The sequence below is a fragment of the Lutra lutra genome, chromosome 18 (genome assembly GCF_902655055.1).
Source record: "Lutra lutra chromosome 18, mLutLut1.2, whole genome shotgun sequence".
NCBI classification, from domain to species: domain Eukaryota; kingdom Metazoa; phylum Chordata; class Mammalia; order Carnivora; family Mustelidae; genus Lutra; species Lutra lutra.
In genome coordinates this window covers 33,275,101-33,299,191 of record NC_062295.1, presented here as the reverse complement: position 1 = coordinate 33,299,191, position 24,091 = coordinate 33,275,101, and the positions used below count along the sequence as shown (strand labels likewise).

Genomic DNA, 24,091 nt, shown 5'->3' with positions numbered 1-24,091 from the left:
GCGAGAAACCGGAAGCGGAAAGGAAGGGGCGTGGTCTCTGAGGCCCCGGAATTTGTGGGTGACCTGCCGGCTGGGGAGAGAGGCGGGGTCCGGCTGGGGATAGGCTGCGGTAAGAAGGGTTTAGGAGAGACCACAAGACAGATTTCTTAGAGAAGAAATATTAAAAGAACCCCCTCCAACTCCGCTTCTCCCAGGAAGATGCTCCATTTTCCGCCCTGTATGAAGCAAGTCAAAGGCTCAAATTATTTATTCATTCAACAAACATTTCACAGTGAAATGGGCATAGTCCAGAACCAAATAACTCAGAGAAATGGATGCATTTTTTCCTGGCTTACTCCATGATTTGCTCCTCCGGAGGATCTTTGAGAGTGCTATCAGGACCTGCCAGGGGGTTGGAAAAGGGAAGGGACAAAACAGGCAGGGAGGGAGTATTGCAAGGGGCTGAATGCCTGGAATGCCTTGATACAGGCTGGAAGACTTGGTGCCCACGTCCGTGCAAGGTTTCATTCAACCTCTAGGGCACTAACATGCTTTCGGGGGAAGCAGAAATGGCATCTGGCTGCCCCATATTCAATTATGTGTGCCCTCGTGGCTTCACTGCTCTTCAGCCTAAGACTGGTCTGATGCCTGGGGGGAGAGTATCCTTGGAGTTTTAAGGGGCAGAGAGACTGTTGGGGGAAACTGCTTGGCATCTAGCTTGTCCTTGTACTGTAGCTCAGGGGTAGCCAGGCGCTCACACTCCTCCTGGTCTGCGGCACTCAGTCCACTCCGAAGTACATAGCCCAAAACCTTACCTGACCCAAACTGGAAAGGACGGAACCGTCGGTCAGTGATATATTTGGGGTCTAAAGCCTCTCCCCCCTCTAGACAATGTTTAGCCAGGGCCTCTCGGCGAGCCCGGAGCTGTGCCACAGCACTCTCCAGCCGGCTCTGGCCGTATTGATTTATCCGTGCCCACAGGCTGTGGTTGAAGTGAACGTAGAGAGCCCAGTCCAAGTGGTTCCAGGCTCGGGCCCGTGCAGTCTGCTGCCTATCCTCAGCGGTCAGTCCACCATTGCTGACAGCGCCTCTGCCCTGCTCACCTCCAGCCTGGGCGTTGTGCATGAAGCCCACCACGTCATCTAGACCCCAGCACAGGGCATCTGCCAGTAGAACCAACGACTCATCAAAGTACTCGGCCACCAAGACCAGATCAAAGACAGAGTCCAGCCAGGCCAGACTCCACTGGAGGAAGGACGAAGATCTCAAATCTAAAGAGGCAGGGCTGGATGTCTGGCCGTGACCACCAGCCACTGTGGGAGCAGGATGGAAGACAGCTTTGGGATCCAGAGGGTGGTGGGCTCGGGGCCCAGTGCCAGAAGGCAAAACATTCAGCTGTGGGAGGTTGGGGTCTCTAGGTGCATGAGGATTCCCTCTCTCGGTCTTCATCTCTGGGGGGAAGGGGAGTCCAAAGTCAAACCAGAGCAAGTTGCGGGCATAGTGGTCCCCACGGGCCCCAGGTCGGTAGAAGGCTCGAGGATTGGCCAGGAAGGCAGCCAAAGATGGCGCCTTGCGGAAGGCCGATGAGGTGGATTTATAGTAGGAGAAAGCAGAGCGGGCCAGAGCTGCTGGGTCTCGGACAATGGAAAAGAAGAAGCTGTCAGAAGGCATGACCCGAAGTACCTGCAGAGGAGAGAAAACAGGCTTAGTGAGAAAGAACTGGGCCAGGAAGAAACTAAGAGCAAGCCCATTGCCAGGGGATCCCCCTAGATGCCTCAAACCTTCTTCTCGAAACTTCTGGGCTCTGCTGGAAACCCCCAGCTTCCTACACAAACATCTTGGGCCAGTTACTTAACATCTCTGAGACTCAATTTGCTGATCTGAAAAATGGGGACAACCATACCTTCCCACTGATTATGAAGGTACACGAGATAAAGGGTATGAAGGGACCTGGAACACGGGAAGCTACTTAAGAACATTAATTTCGGGGCGCCTGGGTGGCTCAGTGGGTTGGGCCGCTGCCTTCGGCTCGGGTCATGATCCCAAGTCCTGGGTTCGAGCCCCACATCGGGCTTTCTGCTCAGCAGGGAGCCTGCTTCCTCCTCTCTCTCTGCCTGCCTCTCTGCTTACTTGTGATTTCTCTCTGTCAAATAAATAAATAAAAATCTTTAAAAAAAAAAAGAACATTAATTTCTTTGGGCCTCTCTGTATGGCTTTGGTCACTAAAATCTCTAAGAATCAAACTTTGTCTTCACTTGTCCAACAAAAACCTATTAGGTGCCTACCCTGGGGCTCTTGGTCATAGCTTCAAGAAAGGAACTGGTCTCGGGCCGCCTCCAGGTAGGGGTGTGGGGTGGGGAAGCGGTCACTGGCAACAGAGAGGGAGGAGAGGGGCCAACCATAATGCTATCTCAAGTATAGGCATCAGGTACGCAGGCCAAGCCCAGGATGGTGAAAGGACAGGATACTTCTAGGGCTCCTAGGCATCTTGGAAAGTAAAGGACACCCCTGGATGGGGTACTGGGGAGCTATGGACACTTGGTAGGGTGATACCCTGAGGCTTGGGACACGCGATTCTATCTCTCAGCAAGAAGGATAGTGGGAATTGGACTGAGCCACACCCTGGGATGGTCACACAGGCAGATCCACATCAGGACCCAGCTCCTGGGCTCCCCGAAGGGTTTCTGCTTCTGAATATGGCTTGTCACTAAACCTGCTGCCCTCACACGATGTCCTCCAATTTGCTCTGCTAATGTGGCCATGCCTGCAGAGCACAGCCTGCAAACTGAGTGTCTCTTTGAAGGCAGGGGAGAACAGTCTGTGCCATCAGATGGATCTGGAATAATTTACCAGTTATGTAACTTCAGGCAAGTTCTTGAACTTCTCAGAGCTGCTGTTCCTCCGTGTATAAATGTGGGTTAACACTTACCTTGACTGTGGAAGTGCATGGAATGTGGTAGGTACTCGGTGAATAGGTGATGGCAATGGAAGTCAAAGGTCAAAAGCCAGAGAAACCTGACTGAAAGATCATTGTCCTCACCTCACTCCCAGCGGTGACCCTTCACTGCCCTTTAGGTAATACTCATGACCCTCAGATGCTTTCTCCAGCTCCAGCTCAACACAGGCGTGCGTGCACGTGCACACACATACACAAACACACAGATAATGACGACCACCGCCACCACCACACCTTTGCTGATATGCTGCTCCCTCTTCTTACTACAAAGCTGTATCCACCTTTCCCTTACAAACCGGGACCCCCAGAAAGCCCCGCCTCTTTTGGTGAATATTCTCCCTGAGGTTCCAAATACAAACACACATACACATGTACGTATGCCAGGGACGGCCCTTTGACTTGGGAGCCGATGGGTCTGAGTTCAAATCCTAGCCCTGCTGCTTTCTGTTAAGGAGGCCAGTCACTTAGCCTCTCTGAAACTTGACCTTCTCATCTGTGTAACAGAGACACTTATAATGCCTTTCTGGCAAGGCGATGGTAAGGTTAGTATCCAGCAGTCAGTAACAATTCAATAAAAGTTCCTTCTGTGTATATTTTCGTTTGCACACTGATTTTGTTTGCCCAAGAGCTCTCAGGTTCCTGGGTGTGTATGGGTGAGCACGTGTGTGCGTGCACACACCTTCCCCTTTAGAACTTTAGAGAAGGGGGAGGAGGGGGAGCCGGGGAGGAGGGGGTCAGGACCAGGCTAGGGCTTGGCATGTAGGCTTGGCATGTAGGCTTGCATGTAGATCCTCCGTATCTGGCAGAGGAAGATGGGCAGAAGGGAGTGGCTGAGCAGGGGCCCTGGTAGTGTCAGTAGAAGGGGCCAAGAAGAGCCAAGAAGAAGCATCAGAGGTGAGAGTCTGGGGGTCAGAGTTGTCAGGGCACTGACACCAGTGGGGAAAATTGGCCAAGGAAAGGGGTTGGAAAGCTCTAGATGGAAGAAGGCAGGACTTTGGCTCCCAGAAACTACTAGGCAAGGGATAGCTGTGGAGAGGGGAACCGGAATCTGTGGGTCCCATGCCCAATTTCTGGATGAAGGGGTGCCTAGGAATCCCCAGGCCTGGGGACCCCCCTCCCCTGGTGCTCTTGGCCACAAACCTAAGCCCATGTCTCTCCAATCCCACCCATCCCCTCTTATACCCCTCACCTCTTTCAGGTTGAACCTCATGTGATGACAAAGGATGTGGAAAAGGGGCTTGGCACCTCCCCCCTGAGGGTGGTAGCCTTTGACCCGAGAAGCCTGGAAAAGTCTTGGGTAGCCGAACTGGTAGCGGGCAGGGAGGGCGAAGCGCAGTCCGTGTCGGTCCCCGTAGCGATGAAGCAGGTTCAGCACAGAGCTGCTCCCAGATTTATGCGTCTTCAGGAACACAAGTCGCTGCTGGGGCAGGCAGGATGAAACAGCTGATCCTGATCCCAGGGATGGGGCCAAGGGCTGTCGGAGCTGCAGGCCTGGTAGCCTGGGGAGAGATGGGAGGGCAATTTTCCTGTCCCTCACCAGCAGGTGGGCGGGCATCTTGTGGAGCAAGGACAGAGGACATGGAACCTCCTCTGAGTCCCCAAGAGTCACCGACCTAGGTGGCATGGGGCGGAGCAAATGGGGGGTATCAATCAGGCATTGGGACAGGGTGGGAACTCACCTCCTCTGGAACGGGCCCCCCCAGAGCTGGAGGGCAAATCCGATGGTCATGAAGACTCCCAGAGCCACCCCCAGGCTCCGAGGCCCCCAGAGGCGCATGGTCCTGGTAGGAGACAGAGGGCCCATGTGGCACAGGTAAGGGTGATGCTAGCGAGGGACAGGGCAAGGGCCAGGCACGGAGGCAGGGACAGGTGGAGACAGCCGTGCAGCCGTGGAAGGCGCTGGTTCGAGATCGGGGGGTCATCCCCCAGGTCTGCTTGCAGCCCTGGTTGAGTCTGCCCCCTGAGTTAGCAGATTTTTGCCTCTGTCAGCGTCTAGAAGGGAAATGAGGGGGAAGGAGGGGAGTCTAAGGAGAGGGTAGAGGCTTCTCTCCTGCTGCTGCGGCTCATTCCAGAAGCTGGAGCCTGTGGGGAGGGGCAGGTCCTCTCTAACCCAGATCCTCCCGGTGGCCCACAGCTACTCTGCCAGCTTCCCCGGCCCTCACCTGTAGCTTCTACCCGAGCCTCAGGGAAATAGAAGGGGAGGGAAGAAAGGCAAGACCCTGTGAGAAAGACCAGTCCGCTCATGGGCCAGTGAAGTGGACATCGGCCGCCCCCTGGCTTCCCTGGCTTCCTCATGAGCTCCTCTGCCCGTGACAGATGGGGATGAAGAGCCCCATTCTGAGGCCAGAAGGGGCAGCCATAAGGAGGGAGCGGGGGTCAGACAGGGCACAGGCTACTGAACCCAGGGAGGCCAACTCCAGGAGTAAAGACTTTGTCATGAATAAGAGTCAAAACTCGGGCATCTCTTCCCCCTCCTGAAGTGCTCTCGGCACAGGGCAGACCCCAGTGTGTGCAGAGCTGGGGGAGACATGGGGTTCCTGATGGAGCTCGGCTCCCCAGACACCCCCAACTCCCCAGTGCCGGCTTTCCAACTCCTTCTGTACCCAGAGGAGATTGGGAGGGTGGAGCTGGAGAGAGAGGGAAAAAAAACTCTGCGATGTAAAGATACCGAAAGATACAAACAGGGAGCTTCTGAGTTCCTTCCCAGGCCCCAGCTTCCTAATCAGCTGGGAGTCTGGACCAACCTTTCAGATCACAGCCGCCACCAGGGGCCACAGCCCCTCCAACAAGCCCCGACAACCCCTTTCTGGGACAAGCCTGGAGTGACCCCAGGCAAGGAGCGTCCTCACTTGCTACCTTGAGACCCGCCCCCTCTGGCATCACGCCCCGATTCCCTCCCCCAACGCAGCCCCCAGTATCCAGTCCCGTACCCAACTCCCTCGTGTGTCCAGACTTCTATTCCTTCCATCCATCTCTGTCTCCACCCATTATCTCCAATCCAGCCCTCTGTCCCCTCCGGCTTTGGTGCTCGCTCAGTCTGTCGCCAGCCCTTTGTCGGCCCCCTCCGGAGTCCTAAGAACCAAGTCTCCTCCCATAAATTCGAGAGCCCCTCCACTGGCCGCGGCCTTGGCTTCACTTGCCCACTCACCAGGCCACCTGAAGAGCAGCAGGGAAATCGGGATCTGGCCCTCCTGCCTGCCCCAGCCACCGCCCGGCTCCGCGCAGTGCTCAACTTTCCCCATAAACTTGCTCCACGCCCAGGCTCCTCCCCCTCCCTCCCTTTGTCCCGCCAGTCCCTGCAGCTGCTTGGGCTTTAATCTCGTCTCTGGGTCTCTCCCTCCAGGCATCTTTCCTCCATCAGGGCATCCAGCCCGCCCTTGGAAGACAGCACTTCTATCCTCCTTTCACACTTAGGAATCAATTATACCTTTTCCGCTTAGCTTTCTGCAGAACAAAAGACTCATTCAGGAAACAGAAGGAAAGACAAAATAACAGAGGAGTTGAAAGCAGACATTGTCAAGAACATGACAAGGTAGCCCCCAGCTGACACACGGAGAACAGGGGCCCCCCACCCAGTAGGCAGGAGGCAGTGGTGTGGTCATATTAATGGCACCTCAGATTCAGAAAGAATTTTGCCGGTCCCCACAATTCTCCCCACTTTACAGATGAAGGGGCTCAGACCCAGAGGGTAGACAACTTGCCCAAACAGAATGACAAGGGGCAGGTTCCAAGAAAGGTCTTAAGTCTCTGCCAGGAGCATGGGCTCAGGGAAGGATGCTAAAAGTCCAGAGTCACACACAGGGTCCAATATGTTAGCTGTTTATTTGCAAAATAAACACTGAATCCAACACTGAAACATGACGTGTGGAAGCTTGTGAAGGATGTAGATGACAGAGATCATGAGATGAGGAGCCCTTTTTTTCTTTTTGGCATTTTAGTTTCAGAAATTGATACTAAGAAAACTCCATAGAAACCAGGCCCACAGGTTTTGACCCTATTCACATACCCCAGAGTCCCCTGCCCTGTACCCCACTGGCACCCGGTTTGCCCCTTTGAGACCAGGTGTCCCACCCCTCCCCACTTCCAACTTCTTTCAAACCCCACCCCCAATCGCAACTCTAAAACTCCTTCCCTTTTTCCTTGTTGGGGCTGACAACGGGCCCAACACAGAGGCTTGGTTGGTGAGTACACCTCCTTCCTAAATAAATACCCCTAGCCTCTTCCTCCCCAGATTGTAAATGAAAAAATAAATATTGTGAACACCCACCCCCCTACCCCCAAACCACAATGGTAATTTCCTGGATTTGGGGCCCCAGCCATTCACCCAAAAAGTCCCTTTCTCTACCGCTCTGCATCCCCCTTCGACTCCTCCTCAGACCCAGCTGAGGGGAAGAGGAGAAGGGCCATGAACCCTTCTGATGCTAGGGCACCCCTCCCCTGTTATCTTGGTCCAAGCAGGGCCAGGGCTGAGAGGAAGAGAATGAGGATGGGTTGGGTGTGAAAACCAACAGATGTCCCCCCAGTCCTGCTCCTGCCCTGGTTGTGGCGGACAAGGACACCTCCTCCTTTGCCCCCACTAACGTCCCTTCGAGGAGGGCGAGGCAGCCTGGCTGGGGGGGCCACCGCTGCTGCCCCAGCCATCCAGTCATCTGCATAGTGCTGTCCCTCTCCAGAACCACTGGCGTCTTCATCTGCAGGAAGGAGAGGATCAGAGACAGGGTTGAGAAAGAGTGTCAGTGTGAGACAGACACAGAAAGAGAAGTGGGGAGAGAGACATGTAAACAGGGAGGAAGAGAATTTAAGATTAAAAACAGAAAGGAGATGGGGCACCTGGGTGTCTCAGTTGGTTAAGCGTCTGTCTTTGGCACAGGTCATGATCCCAGGGTCCTGGGATGGAGCCCCACATGGGGCATCAGCATTGGGCTCCCTCCCCAGTGGGGAGCCTGATTCCCCCTCTTGCTCTCCCTCTACCAACCCTCCCCCATCGTGCTCTGACTCATCCTACTCTCTCTCTCATAAATAAACAAACAAATAAGTAAATATCTTTGAAAAATAAAGACAGAAAGAAGAGACAGAAGAAAGGGACACAGGTTGATAGATGGAGATTGGGAAGAGGGAGAAAGTGAGTGACAGGAAGGCAAAGGGAGAGGTCAGAGAGATGTGGGAATGGGAAAGAGGGGTGTTGGAGGAGAGATAATGCGAGACAGAGATGGACAAACAGTAGAAGAGAACCAACGAAAGTCTGTCTGTGCCTTGTTTCTCTGGCAAACTCCACCTTGGGTGCCAGCCCTTTAAAGGCCCACCCACCCAGCTTCCCCCCCCAACCCCGTGGATCCTCCTCTCCAACTCACACACTTCTCCATCTAACAGGCTTCCCACTGTTCTGTGTGTTTTCGTGTCTCCCCACTGATCCATGAACTCAAGGATGGAGACCCTGTCACCATCACCATCACCCTGTCACTTTTGAGGTGAGCATTCAGGAAAAGCATGTTCAAAGGAAGAAAGGAAGGAAGGAAGGAGTAACTGAATAGAGCTGCGAGGGGAGGGTCTCAGAAGGCAGTGGGCGGGGCCAGGTCGGATCCAGAAAGCCGGGAGAGGCGCAGCGCTCGTTGCGCCCGAGGTTCTCACCCCAGTCCTCCAGTTCCAGGTCGCGTCCCAGCGCGGCCAACCTCATCCTGGTCGTGGCCGCCCGGAGCTGCAGCCGCCGCCTCCGCGCCTGGAGGTTGATGCTCGTGTCCTCCTTGTTCAGCTCTGGGTTGTCAAGCTGCTCGGACGGAGAGAGCCCGACCACCGGTGACAAGTACCTGTAGGCAGAGCAGCCCCGAAGGCTCCCGCCCCGCCCGGTCCCACCTGGTCCCGCCCACCCCACCGTCGGGCCCCGCCCGCCCACCCACCGCCACCGGGTCTCACCGGCCCCGCCCAGATCCGGTCCAGCAGGGCGCCGACTCCTTCGAGACGTCCGCAGCCATGCGGGGATCCCCGCACACCACCTGGGGCAGCAGGGCCCAGAAGCCCCTCACTCGGCCCAGCCTCTCGCGGAGCTCCCACACCTGGGCGAACAGAGATTGTGGCTGGGCTAGAGCACGCGCCCCCAACTACCCGTCCCTGCCCCCCACTACCCGTCCCTGCCCCCCGCCTCGCCCCCGCCCCTCCCTCACTCACCAGGCGGTTCAGGCTGGTGGCCCCGGCCATCGTGGGCCTCTCTATCCTTGGTGCCCCTGCTGCTCCTGCCACCCCTGCAGCCCCTGCCACCCTCGCCGAGGTCCAGAGGCGCCCCGCTTCTTCCCGAGGGGCCGGGGCTCTGCGGGTGCGGCTTTGTGTCCGTTGGGGGTTCCCACATTGTTGAAACACCTTCAGGCACAAGGAAGAGGTCCCCCCACCCAGTCATCCTGTGGTGAGAGCCACACAGTAGCCCCACTCCAACACCCCAGTCTCCCTGACACCCCACACTGTCCCCCCACTCCAGACCCTCAGCTCCACTCATCTCGCTCCTGCACTCCAACACCCCCACCCCCACTATCCTCCCCATCTCCTCAGGGTGACATTCCCACCCTTCTCATGGCCCCCATACCTGGGCTGACACTGCCACACTGTTTTCCTGCAGGTACTTCAGAGCTTCTGAGATCCTCACCCCAATGGCCTGGGCTGCCAGCTCAAAAGAAAAAGAGCCCTGGAGCTTCTCACCCAGGAACAGGAGACCATCTTGAAGGAGGGGAAGAAAGAGAAAGGGTGTCACGAGGGACCGCGGTGTTCCCACAAATCCTGACCTGGGTCATGGAGGGAGGCAACAAAGTGTTGGATAGGAGAAACTCACATGAGAACAGTCTCTCAACTCCCTAAGGTTTATGACTCCCTTCCCGGTCCACCCCAAGACATCCCAAACACAAACAGCCCTCCCAGACCCTCCTGAATCCCCTCACCCAGATAGGCCCCCCAGTCAGGATCCAGTCCCTGGCTGTGGAGACAGCCATTGGCCACATTGAGGCAGAAGCCCCGGCAGGGTGGCACCGAGGGGATGCCCCGACAAAGGGGGCAGCCGGTCAGACGCATCACAGCCCGCCTGCAGCCTTCAGACATGGGCACCTGGGGGCAGACAGCAGGACTTGTCATTCACAAACACAGTGGCTGCGCTCAGCCAAGCTTGGTGCTAGACAGAGGGTCAGAGAATGGGAGGAGGTCATGGATCATGACACAAGGGAGATTTCACTCCTGCCCCCCTCCTTCCTGCTTAATCCTGGATACTGAGGCCTCAGGGCTAATATGAGGAGGTTTGTGACTCTTCCTCATAGGACCTTTCTTACTTCTGCCTCGCCCTCCCTGGGCCCTGCCCACACTCAGGCCCCTCTAACCTTAAGTGTTTCGCTGACCACGTCTCTTCCGGTCTCCAGGCCCTGGATAAAGGCCCGGGCAGCCACCAGGGCCTGGGTTATCTGGGGTAGGGGAAAGAGGGTGAGAAAAACCATAGGGTCAGTCATGGTTCAGTCAAGACTGGAGCCAAGAGGGTACAAGCAGTGGGGGTTAGGTTTGTGGCATTCTGGTGGGGCTGTTAGGAGTGTCAGGTGGTACAGGGAAGCAGGTTCAAGAGACTCAAAGGAATTATAGTCTAGAAGGCTAAAGGGGGAACTGGGTTTGGGAAGAAATGGAGGGACTGCGTTTTATAGGGCTTGGCCATAGAAGGATGGCATATCAGAACAAACAATGAACTTGAAGCCAGGAGACCTGGATGTAAGATATATCTCTACCACTTAACTGGCTGTGAAACCTTCACTTCTGGGAGCCTCAGTTTTCTATCAGTAAAATAGGGATACTACTCTTTGTCTCAAAAAGTTATGGTAACAAATGAGATACTGTAAATGAAAGTCCATCGCAACTATTATGTGCCTAATTCATGGTTAGTCGAACCACAGGAAGTCAAGATATTAAGACTGGGGAGCAGTTAGCAGAAAGGGGGCTGGAGGCCAAGAGCAGGTTAGCAGGTCAGGGATTTGTATGAAACTAGGGCACAAAATGAGAATAAGGGGGTACCCAATTAAAGGAGAACAAAGAACATGGGGTCAGGCAGAGGGGACCAGGGCTCAAGGTAGGGGTCAGAAATGGCTGCCATGCGGAATGGGGGAGATCACTGGGGCAGGGGTGACTGATGAATGGGAGGGGAGTTGAGGTGAGGGGTTCAGAGGTCAGAGGTTACGGAAGCTCAGGCTTTGGGGCCTCTCACCTGCAGGTGAAGGTGGTGGGGTGCATCCCCGAAAGGCTTCAGAGAGTCCTCAGCAGAGGAGGCGAGGCGAGTGAGGCAAAACAGGTACTCGGGGGAGAAGAGGTACTGTGGATGCAGCAGGGGGAACAATCTCTCCAGGAGCTGCGCCCAGAAATCCACCAAAGCGTCATCTAACCCCTCACCGGACCTCTGATAGTAGTCCCGCAGCCGAGAGAACAGGCCACTGAATACAGGGGCGTGCTGGGAGTACAGGTGGCCGAAGGAGTGGTGGAAAAGCAGAGCCAGAGAGTGCTCAGATGACAAGAGTATCTCCCGAAAAATCTCTGTGGCAAATGTGGAGAAAGGAGTGTGAGGTGGGGTGAGGCCAGAGAAGGATGTAAAGTTGAAAGGGCGGAGGCAGGAAGCGATGGGGATGGGAGACAAGAGAAAAGTGAGTTAGAGCCCCAGGAATGCTTAGAGACCTGGGAAGACTGGGAAGGGGTGGGGGAGGGACGGACCCTGGAGAGAATCTGGGGGTGGTGGTGAACGGGGGGGCTAAGGCAGGATGTTTGCTGGGGTCATGAGCACAGAGAGGAGGTGTGAGGCCAGGTTTGGGGAACCCAAGTCCTCACCATCAAATCTTCTGTGCCGGGCAGCCAGTGTGTGAACCAGGAATGAGCCGCTCTCCTCCACCAGGCCTCGGAAGGTGGTCTCAGTCTCCCAAGTCAGCCTCTGCTCTATCTCACTGGAACAGCAGGTGTACTCCTGGGTACAGATCCGGAGGTGCTCACCTGAACAGAGGAGACATAGAGGAATGGGAGGAGGGGGAGTGCTATCATGAAATTCCTTCCTTCTTCCGTCTGTCTAGGAGGCTCCCTTTCTCTTCTGTCTGCTTTCTTTTCTATTGTCTCTCCCTCATTCGCACCTGACCCTACCCCCTCCTTATTGTCCCCTCACCCATCTTGAGTCCACTGGCATTAGTCATGGGATCAAATAGTACTGAGCCAAATTAGTGATCAGTGTCCTCAGGTGACCCTCCCCAACATGGAGCCCTCCAGGTCTCTAGGGATTTACAGGACAGCATCTACGGCAGAAATGGGGTTTAGAGGGGTGGGGTTACTAGGTAAGCAATAAAGTACTATCACTGATGGGGCTCTTAGAAATAGCGATGGGAACAAATTGAGCTGTGAAGAAAGAAATAGAGTGGGGTGTTAATTGCTAGAACGGGATTCCTAGGGCGAGGGTGGAGTAAGAAACCTATTATGTGAACAGGACGCGTATTGTGATCCCGGTGAGTAAGTTCAGGAGAAGAGATATTACTGGCCTGACTACGGCATGAAAAGATTATTTTAACGGTCATTCTGAAAGGGAGGAGAGTTATTGTGGATTGGGGAGGAGCCGCCCCCCGCCCCCTCCCTCGCCCCCAATTCTCTAAGTCTTCCTCTTTCTCCTCACCTGAGATCAGGGCGGGAGGGAGTAGGCTTAAGCTATATCCCCGGGCCCCCAGCACCTGCCGGGTCTCAACGCAACTCCGGGTGACCTTTGCCTCGGTCCCGGGTCCAGGACCAGGACCGGGACACAGAGACAGCAGCAGAAGCAGAAGAGATCGCAGAGCGGACATCGCTGCTGTCTCCCTGGCTCAGCAAACTGTGTCCTAAGAAGGAAAGAACAGCCCGAACTTGGGAAGCCGGTTCTTTGCCGCGGGACCTCTCCGCCCGGCAGAGAAAGAGAGGTCCTCAGAAAACTGAACACCGAACACTATAGCTGGACCGAGCGGCATCTGCGGAGACAATGGGAGCCGGGAGCCGGACAGGGGGCGGGGTGCGAGGCGAGGCCCCGCCAATGATGGTAAGGAGCGGGGCTCAGGGGCGGGGCCAAGGGAGAAATTAAGCCAATGTAGTGGGGAAGCTCGGCAGGGGGGCGGGACTCAGCGGAACTAAAGGAGGCTGGTGGGGGAGGGGCGTGGCCTTTCTTGGGGGCGTGGCTATCTGGTTCGAAAGGCGCGGCCTGGGCGGAATCCGCCTATGGCAGTTGCGAAGCCAGAGTGAAGGGGCTACAACTAGTCTAGTGCGAAGCCCGGCCAATGGAGGGTGAAATTGGGGGCCAAGAGGGCGGGACGTGGGTGGAGAAGGGCTAAAGCAGGCGGTCTGCGCGCCCCAGCCCACGTGATGGGGCGGCACGCCGAAAAGCTCGTGCCCTCACGAGGCTGCCCGTGCAGCGTGACTGGAACGTGGTGAGCACGAGATCGCGCACGCCCAAGCCTCGCGACAATTACCAGCAGTGGGACGGGCCGTTGAGCTCGCGCCTGCGCACAACGTGCCTCGTGCCTTCCCGCGTTTTTCTGGCTTCTTCCACCGCCGCAAGGGAAGCAGCCGGCGCCTGTGCTGGAGGTCTGGTGACCGCAGAACCCCGAGGGACCGGAGGCAGGGATCTTTTCCTCATTCCTGCCCAACCAGACATCGCTGTTCCGGGCTCAAACAGTGAGGCTCCTTTGGGACCTGGGAATAAGCCCTCCCACCTGCACTCGCAGCCCCGAGAGAGGAATCGCCCTCCTCCATGCCTCAGTGGTTTTCTCCAGAGAGGCCAGGAACCCCAAGCCCCAGCCCCCAAGAGACTGATAGTCTTTTCAACAGTAAGGAAGCTCCTCAGCCCACTTACCCCAGGATCTTGTCAGAGATACCATCTTCTGGAAAAAAAGGAGAACGCGAGTTTGCGTTTACTCCTTCAGCGTTTCTGGCCCGGTTCTAATGGCGGCTGCGCCCCCAGGTCATTGAGCGCTTCCTATTCCCTTCATTGTGGAATCAGGCTCCAGCTTGAAAATGCTGGAGTGGGTCCTTTTTTGTTTCGGGGGTTTTTACTTGTAACGTGAGCGAGCTGGTCCTCTAGCACCAGGCCACCGACGCTTGGACTCCTGCAGAGAAGGATTTGCTTTAAGCGGCTCGGGTGTGTCTTGCTGCAACTCTGGAGAACAGCTCCCAGCCTGCACCCCTCAGGCCATGTTGTCATAGAGGAATGACTCTTGTCTTCTTCTTCTTCCTTTTTTTTTTTTTTTTTTTTTTTTTTTTGTGCATCCACACCCCCACCGCAAGTTGCAGAGCAGTCCCCGTGGAAAGAAAGGGCATGGTTGGAGCCGAGGCTGGAGACGTGGTGGATAAAGGCCCTTTTCTCTCTTTCTTCCACAGCAGGACCAGCATGCCTACCCTGCGGTCCTCCTCTTCTCCAAGCAGTGTGTCCTCCCCGCTGCGGAGAGCAGCAGGAGGTGGACAGAGGGGCTTGTCTGGCTCCTCTAGTTCTTCTGTCAGTGTGCCCTATGGTAACAGGGACTCGGACCACACCTCACAGGGGTGAGTGGAGTTGGTGAGAACTTGTTGCATTGCCTGGCTTTCTCCTGCAGTGCGGGCAGCTTTCCCCTTTGTATGCCTGTGACTCTCTGAAAACGTTAAGAGAGCTTACTGGTTCAGAACAGCAATGCTTTCTAGCTCCGCAGGCTGGTTTTGGTTTTTTGTTTTTGTTTGTTTTTTGTTTTTTCCCCTTTCCTGCCTTGCATGTTGTAGGCACCAAAAATCCTACATCTTCTAAGTCCATCATCCAGCTCATCCAAATCTTTCTTGAATACATTTGTATATTCAACGTGTACAGGAGTGGGGAGGTGGGGGAAGGAGAAGAGTTCATTTGTTTCTTAACAAGTTTTATATACTTGTTAGTTGGTGTGTGATGTTCCTTTTTTGGGGTATTTTATAAACAGATCAGTCTATCCTTATCTTTGAGCCTACTTTATGAAGGTTATAATAATATATCTTTTTTTATCTTTCCAGGAAAAAAAATAACCTCATACAAGATCTGATTTATCTCCTGGTTATTTTTTAATTGGCTTCCTCTGACACCTTTCTATCAGTGCTACTGCTGGGAACCAGATTTTATCTATTATATAAGTTTGACTTTAATCAGTAACACTTGTGAACTTGTTTCAAGAGGTGAAATTTAACTCTAGGTACCTGTTAATCTCCAGTTTACATATAATTAGTGTGTGACTTCCCAAGGCATGCTGATTTTTCTCCACAGCAGTGATCCCTATCATTTGACTTTCTTATTCAGAGAGAATTTTAGGAAAGCGTTGTCCTTTACCCACTCCAGTTTTCATTTTTCATCTTTACCGCTTTCTTCAAGTGAAAGTTTTCCTTTAAGATTTTGTCTCTACTCCCTGTTAAAGTAAACCTCCTCTTCAAAAAAAATCTGAATATATTTTTCTCATGGGGAAGGGGCTACAGTTATAGACAAAGAAATTATAATACATTTGCCGTTTTATACAGAGGGACTGGGGTGGCGTATCTAAGGAGAACCACACTCCCTCATAGGGATAGTGATTCTTTGTCAGCTGATGAAGGCAGTGACTTTGAAGATAGCCTGAGACGCAGTGTGAAGAAGAGAGCAGCAAGACGACCACTCAAAACAACCCCAGTGAGTCAATCAGTTTCGTTTTGCTTTTGAACCCAGTCTGGGAAGCAGCAAAAACAAACAGAAACCTAGAAAAGGCTCAGGTAATGCCTGATGAAAGAGCAAAACTTAAGAGTGTTAAGGGACAGAAGTAGAAGGAAGGCAAATTTTGAAGAGAAAGGAATAAAAGAAGGTTGTTAAAGATAGAAAGGAAAAAGAATGGTTTAAGGGACTTTTTAAAAGGAGGAAAAGTGGGGCGCCTGGGTGACTCAGTGGGTTGATCCTCTGCCTTTGGCCCAGGTCATGATCTCAGGGTCCTGGGATCGAGCCCCATGTCAGGCTCCCTGCTTGGTGGGGAGCCTGCTTCCCCCTCTCTTGTCTGCCTGCCTCTCTGCCTACTTGTGATCTTTCTCTGTCAAATCTAAAAAAAGAAAACGTTAGAAATAATAAAGTTTACAATGTAAGAATCCGTTATTTTAGATTAAATTCTGCTGTGAAATTGGCAGCTTAAGCCTACTTGTGTGGCAATAAGACTGTTACTATCACTTTGACTTTTTTTTAAAAAAAAAGATTATTTACTTATTTATTTATTTATTTGACAGACAGAGATCACAAATAGGCAGAGAGGCAGGCAGAGAGAGAGGGGGAAGCAGGCTCCCCGCTGAGCAGAGAGCCTGGTGGGGGGCTCGATCCCAGGACCCTGGGATCATGACCTGAGCCGAAGGCAGAGGCTTTAACCCACTGAGCCACCTAGGCGCCCCTATCACTTTGACTTTTTAAAAATATTTTTGATCTCTTTGTACTTACTAGGTGGCAAAACATCCAAAGAAGGGGTCCCAAATGATACGTGGTCATGGCCAGAAAGACTCAGAGCTACCAGCCAGTGATCTCTTTGATGCTGTGAAAGCTGCCAAAAGTGACATGCAGGTAAAACAGGGTCTCACCCTCTGTTTCTTGTTACCATCTTACCTGTTGTAGAAATATAAGGACAAATGTTTACAAAATTGATTTAATGTGGACGATGTAGAGAGTATAACCTATATGAGGAAAGAGTGATAAGACCATGGAGTGAATCCTTGAATGATGTAAGGAAGACCTTGGATGTGAGAGAATACTGCTTTCCTGAAAGTATCACAGAACAGGATAGATTTTGCTTTTATTAATCAGGATGGAGGAGGCAACCAGTGGCATTGGATAATCTAGAGAGAAATCATCGGTATGGGTGGCATCTTGTTCACCCTTGTCACTTTTGAGCTCCACTTTAACAATTAAACCCAATTTTTTCCCTCCTTCCCTGCGTTTTCTTCCCATAATTTTATTGTAATTCTGTTATCTAAAAGTGTAGAAGGCTCATATATAGTTTTAAAAAATTTGAATAATCACCCACATTTCTAGTCTCAGCTCAAGAAACATTAATAGTAAAAAAAAAAAAAAAAAAAAAAATTAATAGTGCCATACTATATCTTCTCTCCATCCAGCCCAGGCAGCCCCTCACCACCCAGAGATAGTCACTAGAGTAGATTTTCTGTTAATCACTCCCTTGTTTTTCCTTATACTTTTGTCACTGGTGAATATGTTCTTTAAATAAATGAACCATTTTTATATAGTTTTCTGTGACTCAATTATTTGAGACATAGTGTTATTGATGTGTAATGTAGATTTTTATAGTTTCTAGAACAGTTTTAGATTTTCACACATAAGGAGTTTTTCTATTTATATTTTTGCTATTGTTTTCTAACTTGATTGCATTATAGTCAGAAAATATGGTCTTTGAAACATGGAGACTAGCTTTATTATTTTTTTGAAATATTTTATTTATTTATTTGACAGAGAGATCACAAGTAAGCAGAGAGTCCAGCGGGGGGTGGGGGGGGGGAAGCAGGCTCCCTGCTGAGCAGAAAGCCTGATGTGGGGCTCAATCCCAGGACCCTGAGATCATGACCTGAGCCAAAGGCAGAGGCTTAACCCACTGAACCACCCAGGCACCCGGACACTAGCTTTATGACTTAGTATTCAGTTCATTTCCAAAACTATTTCACATATGCTCAAAGAAGGTGTGTGTTCTCCAGTTACTGGATAGAGTGTTCTCTTGGGTGAGATCAAAAGTGTTAAATGTGATACAGCTTTGATATTTATATGAGGTTTTTGGGGTTTTTGTTTGGTTTTGGTCTGGTATGTCAATTGCAGAGAGATGTATTAAAATCCACAAAGAGGGGGTGCCTGGGTGGTTCAGTGGATTAAAGCGTCTGCGTTCGGCTCATGTCATGATTCCCAGGGCCTGGGATTGAGCCCCACATTGGGCTCTCTGCTCAGCAGGGAGCCTGCTTCTCCCCACCCCGACTCTCTGCCTACTTGTGATCTCTGTCAAATAAATAAATGAAATCTTTTAAAAAAAATCCATAAAGATGATCTTTTTAGTTACTACTTTTGTATTCATGCCTATCTTTGCCTTAAGTATTTTGAGCATTTGTTGCCTTAGTAAATTGAACCTTTGTTATATATCACCACTTTTTATATTTTAAGACAAAAGATTGTTGGTTTATTACATCTACATTAGCTTTGTTTTTTAGTTATTGTTTGCCTAATACCTTTTTCTATCCTTTTTTCCCCCTAAGACTTTATTTTTAAGTACTTTGTCCACCCCACCTGGGGCTTGAATTCACAACCCTGAGATCAAGAGTCCCATGCTCTACTGAGTGAGTCAGCCAGGTGCCCCTCCTTTTATCTTTTTACCTTCAATCTTTCTATGTATGTCTGGAGTCTGTCTTCTGCATGTAGCTAAAATCTAGATTATGTTCTTTAATCCATTCTGTTAATCTCTTCTTTAACAAGAGAGTTTTATTCATTTACATTTATTGTCACTTGATACATATGAATTTATTTCTACCATTTTATACTTCCACTTTGTATTATCTTTTTTTTTTTTTTAAGACTTTTTTATTTATTTGACAGAGACACAGAGAAGGAACACAAGCAGGGGGAATGGGAGAGGGGGAAGCAGGCTTCCCACCGAGCAGGGAGCCTGATGTGGGGCTCAATCCCAGGACCCCGGGATCATGACCTGAGCTGAAGGCAGAGGCTTAATGACTGAGCCACACAGGCACCCCATCACTTTATATTATCTTTTCTGTTTCTTTTTTCCCCTCTCTTTCCTTGCTTTTGGATTTCTGTCTTTTTTTAAAAGATTTTATTTATTGAGAAAGAGAGTGAGCAAACATGAGTGGACATGGATGCGCAGAAGGAGAGGGAGAAGCAGAATCCCCACTGAGCAGGGAGCCCGACAGAGGCTCAATCCCAATCCCAGGACCCTGGGACCATGACCTGAGCCAAAGGCAGATGCTTAACCAACTGAGACGCACAGGTCCCCCTGGATTTCTGTCTTCTATAAGGACCTAAGAACACTTTAATTCTAATTTCCCCTTCCAGTTTTCATACTGTTGCAATGTTTTAGTTACATCTATTTCCCGTCTTCCAAAAAATTAGATGTTGCTATTTTATACAGTGTTTGTATTCACTTACATTTTTATCATTTGGCTTATCATTGCTTCTCAAATTTTGCATACAAATTCACTCACTTGTTCAAAGTTTATCCTTTAAAATTTCCTTTAGGAAGAGTTTATTAACAAACTCATATTTTTGTTTGCTTGTTAGGAAATATCTTTTGTTCTTGAAAGGTTATTAAAAGGTTTTGAAAGGGTAGAGAATTCTAAGGTGACATTTTTCTCTCTCAGCACGTTGAAAAGATTATTCCACTGCCTTCTAACTTCCCTTATTGCTGCTGAAAGTCAGCTGTCAGTCTGAGTTAGCACTAACACAACATTTTGTAATGATGGAAATGTTATGTATTATCTTTTAGTACAGTAGCCACTAGCCACGTGTGGCTATTGAGTACTTCAAATGTAACTGGTATGACCGAGAACTGGATTTTTAATTTTTATTTGATTTAGTTTTAAGAGCCATATATGACTTAGGCAGATGTATTTGTACAGATCTAATTTGTAAATTGTTTTATTTGTGTTACATGCAAATACTTTTTTAAGTGATCCCTATTTGCCTTGATTGTTTTTGAGACTTTGCTTTTGTATTCTGACGTTTTATAGAATGCTTGAAAGTGTAAACTTCCTTTTTATTTGTCATGTTTGAAATCTATTGCTTCTAGACTCTGAAGATTGGTGTCTTTCAATGACTGGAAAATTCTTTTCAAATAGTGCCTCTTTGTCATTTCAGTATCATCTGCAATTCAATTAGACATCAAATTAGAACTTCCCACTTTATTCTCCATGTCTCTTAATAGTTCTATCAGGGGGCATCTGGGTGACTCAGAGGGTTAAGCCTCTGCCTTTGGCTCAGGTCAGAGTCTCAGGGTCCTGGGATCCAGCCCCGCATTGGGCTCTCTGCTCAGCAGGGAGCCTGCTTCCTTCTCTCTGCCTGCCCCTCTGCCTACTCTCTCTCTGTGAAATAAAAGTGTTTTTTTTAAAGATTTTATTTATTTATTTGTAGCATGGTTTATAATCTGTAATAATTTTAAATGTTTGAAGTCTGTGAATGTAATTCCATTTTTTCCCTGATAATTCTTATTTTCAGTGCCTTATTTCCTTACTAAGTTTCACTGTGAGCTGCTCATTTTTCTTGGGGCTCTATATGTTGGAATTCTTTGGGCCCTGGGTTACAGGTGGGCTTTTAAGGGAAGAATCTGCATTTGCTTCTGTAGTTGACTGGGGACATTTCAGAATCACTTGGAATTAAAATCTCTGATTGAGAGTATTCTGATCATATAGATAGTGTGGATCTGGACTACAAATCCAGACCCGAGAGAAGGCTTATGGTTATGAGTTCTCAAGGGAGAATTCTTTTTCTCCCCGCTCCACTAGTCATAACAAGCTAGTTTTCTTGATGTCCCCTTCTAGCCTGTAGGTTCGTTTCTCATTCCTGCTTCCATGATGTGACTTTTCCCAGCACCTAGCTTTATTACAGAAGTCTCTTTTTGGAGCTCTCTTCTTGGAAAACCCAAAGGCTCTATCTTTCATGCTCTATGATCCATGCAGCTATCTGGACAGAAAGTCAGAATTTCCAGCATTTAATAGAACCCTCAGGGCAAAAATCCGCTTCCTTATCTCCCAGGATTGCTACCTTCACCTCATTTTTGACCTATATGGGATTCTACTTTTCATTCCAGTTCAGCAATACCTTTTAGAAGATGTTTATAATATTTTGATCAGAAGTTTAGCTTTTTCAGTGGGGACAATCCTACAACATTTCCAGTCTGTCATATTGCCAGAAATAGAAATCATGCATCTTGTTTTCCTAGTCTTTGGTGGATGAATGGCTGGATAGCTACAAGCAAGACCAGGATGCAGGATTCTTGGAGCTCATTAACTTTTTCATCCGATCTTGTGGATGTAAAGGTGAGGAAACTCCTACCCCTTGTACTCCCTAGCCCTTTACTCCTATGTTATGAAACTTTTGCTACATTTAGGTGAGTAAGACTAGTTGTTTTCTAAACAAAGGAAGAAAGTAAAGCATTAGAAAAGTTTCACTTGATCCGACTATGTTGTTGATAAATAGGTAAGTGATCCGACATAGGGAACCATGTTGGCTTGGAGCTAAGACCCTTTGGGGAAAAATAACTAATCACACTAACACAATGAAGATGATACTCACAAATATGAAAACAGACCATTAGACATCTTTTAGTCTTCCTTTCTCTAGATGAAATAATCTTTTACTATTCATTATTTCCTTAGCCACTTCCTTCTGTATTTCTCCACTGAAGCTATGGGCCCCCAGATCCCCAGAGCTCGTGACCTAATTTACTGGGGCAAGATCATCTCAGGCAGGTTGCATTATAAGAATCCAGAATTGGTGTAGCTTTATCGCTTCATTTTTTGTTTTGTTTTGTTTTAAAGTAGGCTCCACACCCAACGTGGGGCTTGAACTTACTATCCTGAGATCAAGAGTCATATGCTTTACTGACTGAGCCAACCAGATGCCCCTGTTTGGATTTTTTTTAAACCATAGCTTTTCATTGCTTTCTGTTGTCTGATTCCTTTGGATTTTCTAGAGAGCTTGCTTTATAGCAGATACACAGTTGGATGGTAACAGATTTATGATGAGGATTCAGGTCTTCTGATTCCCCACCTAAGCTCTTTTCAGCGTATTCCGTAGCTCATCTTAGGTGTATATGCAGATGGTCACAGTGTCCTGTTATTTTTCTCTTAAGTAACCTCATTTCCTCCATTCCTCAGGCATTGTGACCCCCGAGATGTTCAAGAAGATGTCCAACTCCGAGATCATCCGGCACCTGACAGAACAGTTTAATGAGGTGGAGAAGGACAACCAGGATTCTCTTGCCACTCTTATTTCAAAATACAAGGCCCATTATTCCCTTTTTTCTGATTTTGGGAAATAGGATAGCTTTTGGGAGGAGTTTAATTTCTTAGGGGCAAAAGGGACCCATAGATGTTATCTGAATATGCATCTAGAGTTGAGAATAGCAGGAAATGAGGTGTACCAGAGATACATTTTTACTATACTATTGGGTTTTGACATCCCAAGTTCCTATGATTTCATAGACTTGACAGTACTTTTCTCATCCTTTCCATAAATCCTGTAGGACTCAGGAGACTATCCCCTGACAGCACCAGGTCCATCCTGGAAGAAGTTCCAGGGCAGCTTCTGTGAATTTGTGAAGACCTTGGTCTTTCAGTGCCAGTATAGCCTTCTCTATGATGGCTTCCCAATGGACAACCTCATCTCCCTGCTCACTGGACTGTCAGACTCCCAGGTCCGTGCCTTCCGTCACACCAGCACCCTGGCAGGTGAGCACTCACTTTTATTCTATAAATGTTCTCTGGGGAATTTCCTCTGTTCTTTGGTCCTGAATCTTCTTTCTTACCTCTGTCTGAGCTCTTTGCTTAAAGGGCAGGCTTCTTACCTGAACTTCAATCAAGTTTCTCACTAGTGGTATTACAGGAAAGGGTAGATTACAGTGACAATTTTCAGCCTTAACTTGTTTCTCATAGCTCACCTGCTGGGAATATGCTGAGGATTAAAGGAAGCCCAAAAGAGGGAGAAAAAAAAGTCCACTCCAGAAGAGTCTTCAGATGTTAGGGTCACTCTGCTCTAGCTTTTCATTTTTACTGCCCTTCCTTTTTTTCTTTTTGTTTTTTTCCCCCCTCTTTTTTTTTTTTAAGATTTTATTTATTTATTTGACAGAGAGAGATCACAAGTAGGCAGAGAGGCAGAGAGAGAGGGGGAAGCAGGCTCCTTGCTGAGCAGAGAGCCGGATTTGGGGCTCGATCCCAGGACCTTGAGATCACGACCTGAGCTGAAGGCAGAGGCTTAACTCACTGAGCCACCCAGGCGCCCTCCTCGTGTTTTCTTTTTTTTTTTTTTTTTTAAAGATTTTATTTATTTGTCAGAGAGAGAGGAGAGAGAGCGACCACAGGCAGACAGAATGGCAGGCAGAGGCAGAGGGAGAAGCAGGCTCCCCGCCAAGCAAGGAGCCCGATGTGGGACTCCATCCCAGGACACTGGGATCATGACCTGAGCCGAAGGCAGCTGCTTAACCAACTGAGCCACCCAGGCGTCCCTCGTGTTTTCTAATCTTTTTCTTTCTGTTCTGTCTTTTGGTTGCAGTGGTGGCAGCAGCCATGGTAAGTTGCCCCCAACTGCCCCACTTCCTGCTTTCTCCTCCTCTTCCCACTGAAACCACAAGAAGCTTTTTTTTCTTTCCTTTTTGAACCTATCCTCGTTTCTCTGACCTAAGTAATAATTCCCTTTTTTTGTTTTTCCTGGCTCAAAGCCATGAAGCTAATGACCTCCCTGGTAAGAGTTGCCCTTCAGCTGGGTCTGCACAAAGATAATAATCAGCGACAGTATGAGGCTGAACGAAGTAAGGGGCCAGGCCAGAGAGCACCTGAGCGGCTGGAGAGCCTGCTGGAGAAACGCAAAGAAGTAAGAAGTGTTTCCTGCCTCATCCCTCCCTTTCTCCCAGTTTCCATCCACTGCTGCTGTAGCCCATCTAGGCGGCGCCCGAGCACTTCCCTTGGGTAAGCCAGAGGTGTCATGACCTGGAAGGTCATGAACAGAGGAGTCTAACAGTCTTAATAGACCCATCCTGTCAGAGGTCATTGTGTGCTTATCTTGTTTCAGGAATGTGAGCTCAATGAATTATTTCTAATTTAGAGTAAATTTTAGAGTTCTTTATAATTCCACTTTTGCTTAGTTTCTATTGTCTACATTATCACAAATGTGTTTAAGTGTTGCACTTGGATCTTACGCAGGGAGTTAATTTTTGACCTAGTCAAGTGTACAGTTTGCAGGTCACCACAGGAGGACTAAAGGCCAAACACTGACAAGGGAGGTCAGCTGTTGAAGGACTGGAAAGCGATAGGCCTTTCAATCACTCCTGGGTTTCAGTTCTGTTCCAATTAGCTACCTGTTCCGTGGCCTTATGTAATCTCTAAGCTTCTGTTTCCTTTTCTTTAAAAAGGAGATAATTTGGCCATTTTATGAAGATTAAATGA

The 24,091-nt window shown here is 49.7% G+C and overlaps 3 protein-coding genes across 9 annotated transcripts in view; 1 reads left to right on the top strand and 2 right to left on the bottom strand.

Annotated features, from left to right (window-relative positions):
* Positions 1 to 233: 233 nt before the first annotated feature.
* Positions 234 to 6,185, bottom strand: GAL3ST4 (galactose-3-O-sulfotransferase 4). Of its 3 annotated transcripts, none has more exons than XM_047713040.1 (4): positions 6,084 to 6,185; positions 4,615 to 4,927; positions 4,125 to 4,434; positions 234 to 1,662 (listed from the first exon to the last, which is right to left on the bottom strand). In XM_047713040.1, exons 2-4 carry the CDS (start codon positions 4,737 to 4,739, stop codon positions 610 to 612), a joined length of 1,488 nt encoding a protein of 495 aa, XP_047568996.1. In that variant the 5' UTR covers positions 4,740 to 4,927; positions 6,084 to 6,185; the 3' UTR covers positions 234 to 609. The 3 variants fall into 3 exon arrangements, with proteins under 3 accessions (XP_047568996.1, XP_047568998.1, XP_047568997.1); XM_047713042.1 differs by having other exon boundaries at positions 4,615 to 4,716; XM_047713041.1 differs by having other exon boundaries at positions 6,092 to 6,167.
* A 548-nt stretch (positions 6,186 to 6,733) lies between these two features.
* GPC2 (glypican 2) lies at positions 6,734 to 13,340 on the bottom strand. 2 transcript variants are annotated; one of them, XM_047713037.1, is made up of 11 exons: positions 12,865 to 13,340; positions 12,585 to 12,783; positions 11,762 to 11,920; positions 11,151 to 11,473; positions 10,285 to 10,365; positions 9,856 to 10,018; positions 9,507 to 9,637; positions 9,098 to 9,286; positions 8,846 to 8,985; positions 8,564 to 8,739; positions 6,734 to 7,626 (listed from the first exon to the last, which is right to left on the bottom strand). In XM_047713037.1, exons 2-11 carry the CDS (start codon positions 12,748 to 12,750, stop codon positions 7,376 to 7,378), a joined length of 1,779 nt encoding a protein of 592 aa, XP_047568993.1. In that variant the 5' UTR covers positions 12,751 to 12,783; positions 12,865 to 13,340; the 3' UTR covers positions 6,734 to 7,375. The 2 variants fall into 2 exon arrangements, with proteins under 2 accessions (XP_047568993.1, XP_047568991.1); XM_047713035.1 differs by having other exon boundaries at positions 12,585 to 13,340.
* Positions 13,341 to 13,417: 77 nt separating this feature from the next.
* STAG3 (stromal antigen 3) overlaps positions 13,418 to 24,091 on the top strand; it is a 39,316-nt gene continuing 28,642 nt past the window's right edge. The window contains exons 1-8 of one of the 4 annotated variants that reach the window (XM_047713031.1): positions 13,418 to 13,609; positions 14,312 to 14,473; positions 15,485 to 15,587; positions 16,374 to 16,490; positions 20,872 to 20,968; positions 21,809 to 21,885; positions 22,177 to 22,381; positions 23,368 to 23,519. In XM_047713031.1, the coding sequence (XP_047568987.1) occupies positions 14,322 to 14,473; positions 15,485 to 15,587; positions 16,374 to 16,490; positions 20,872 to 20,968; positions 21,809 to 21,885; positions 22,177 to 22,381; positions 23,368 to 23,519 (903 nt within the window). In that variant the 5' untranslated portion in view covers positions 13,418 to 13,609; positions 14,312 to 14,321. The remainder of the gene's footprint in view (positions 13,610 to 14,311; positions 14,474 to 15,484; positions 15,588 to 16,373; positions 16,491 to 20,871; positions 20,969 to 21,808; positions 21,886 to 22,176; positions 22,382 to 23,367; positions 23,520 to 24,091) is intronic. The other 3 variants (XM_047713032.1, XM_047713033.1, XM_047713034.1) reach the window with 3 other exon arrangements.

Excerpts from the sequence above, each read along its gene's own strand:
- GAL3ST4 (XM_047713040.1), bottom strand. The coding sequence starts at position 4,739 with ATGGGCCCTCTGTCTCCTACCAGGACCATGCGCCTCTGGGGGCCTCGG. Across the intron at positions 4,435-4,614 it reads GGGGGCCCGTTCCAGAGGAG|GCTACCAGGCCTGCAGCTCC; the intron begins GTGAGTTCCCAC and ends ATCTCTCCCCAG. Across the intron at positions 1,663-4,124 it reads TGAGGTTCAACCTGAAAGAG|GTACTTCGGGTCATGCCTTC; the intron begins GTGAGGGGTATA and ends TCTCCTCTGCAG.
- GPC2 (XM_047713035.1), bottom strand. The coding sequence starts at position 12,750 with ATGTCCGCTCTGCGATCTCTTCTGCTTCTGCTGCTGTCTCTGTGTCCC. Across the intron at positions 9,638-9,855 it reads TGACTGGGGGGCCTATCTGG|ATGGTCTCCTGTTCCTGGGT; the intron begins GTGAGGGGATTC and ends CCCTCCTTCAAG. Across the intron at positions 8,986-9,097 it reads CCACCAGCCTGAACCGCCTG|GTGTGGGAGCTCCGCGAGAG; the intron begins GTGAGTGAGGGA and ends CTGTTCGCCCAG.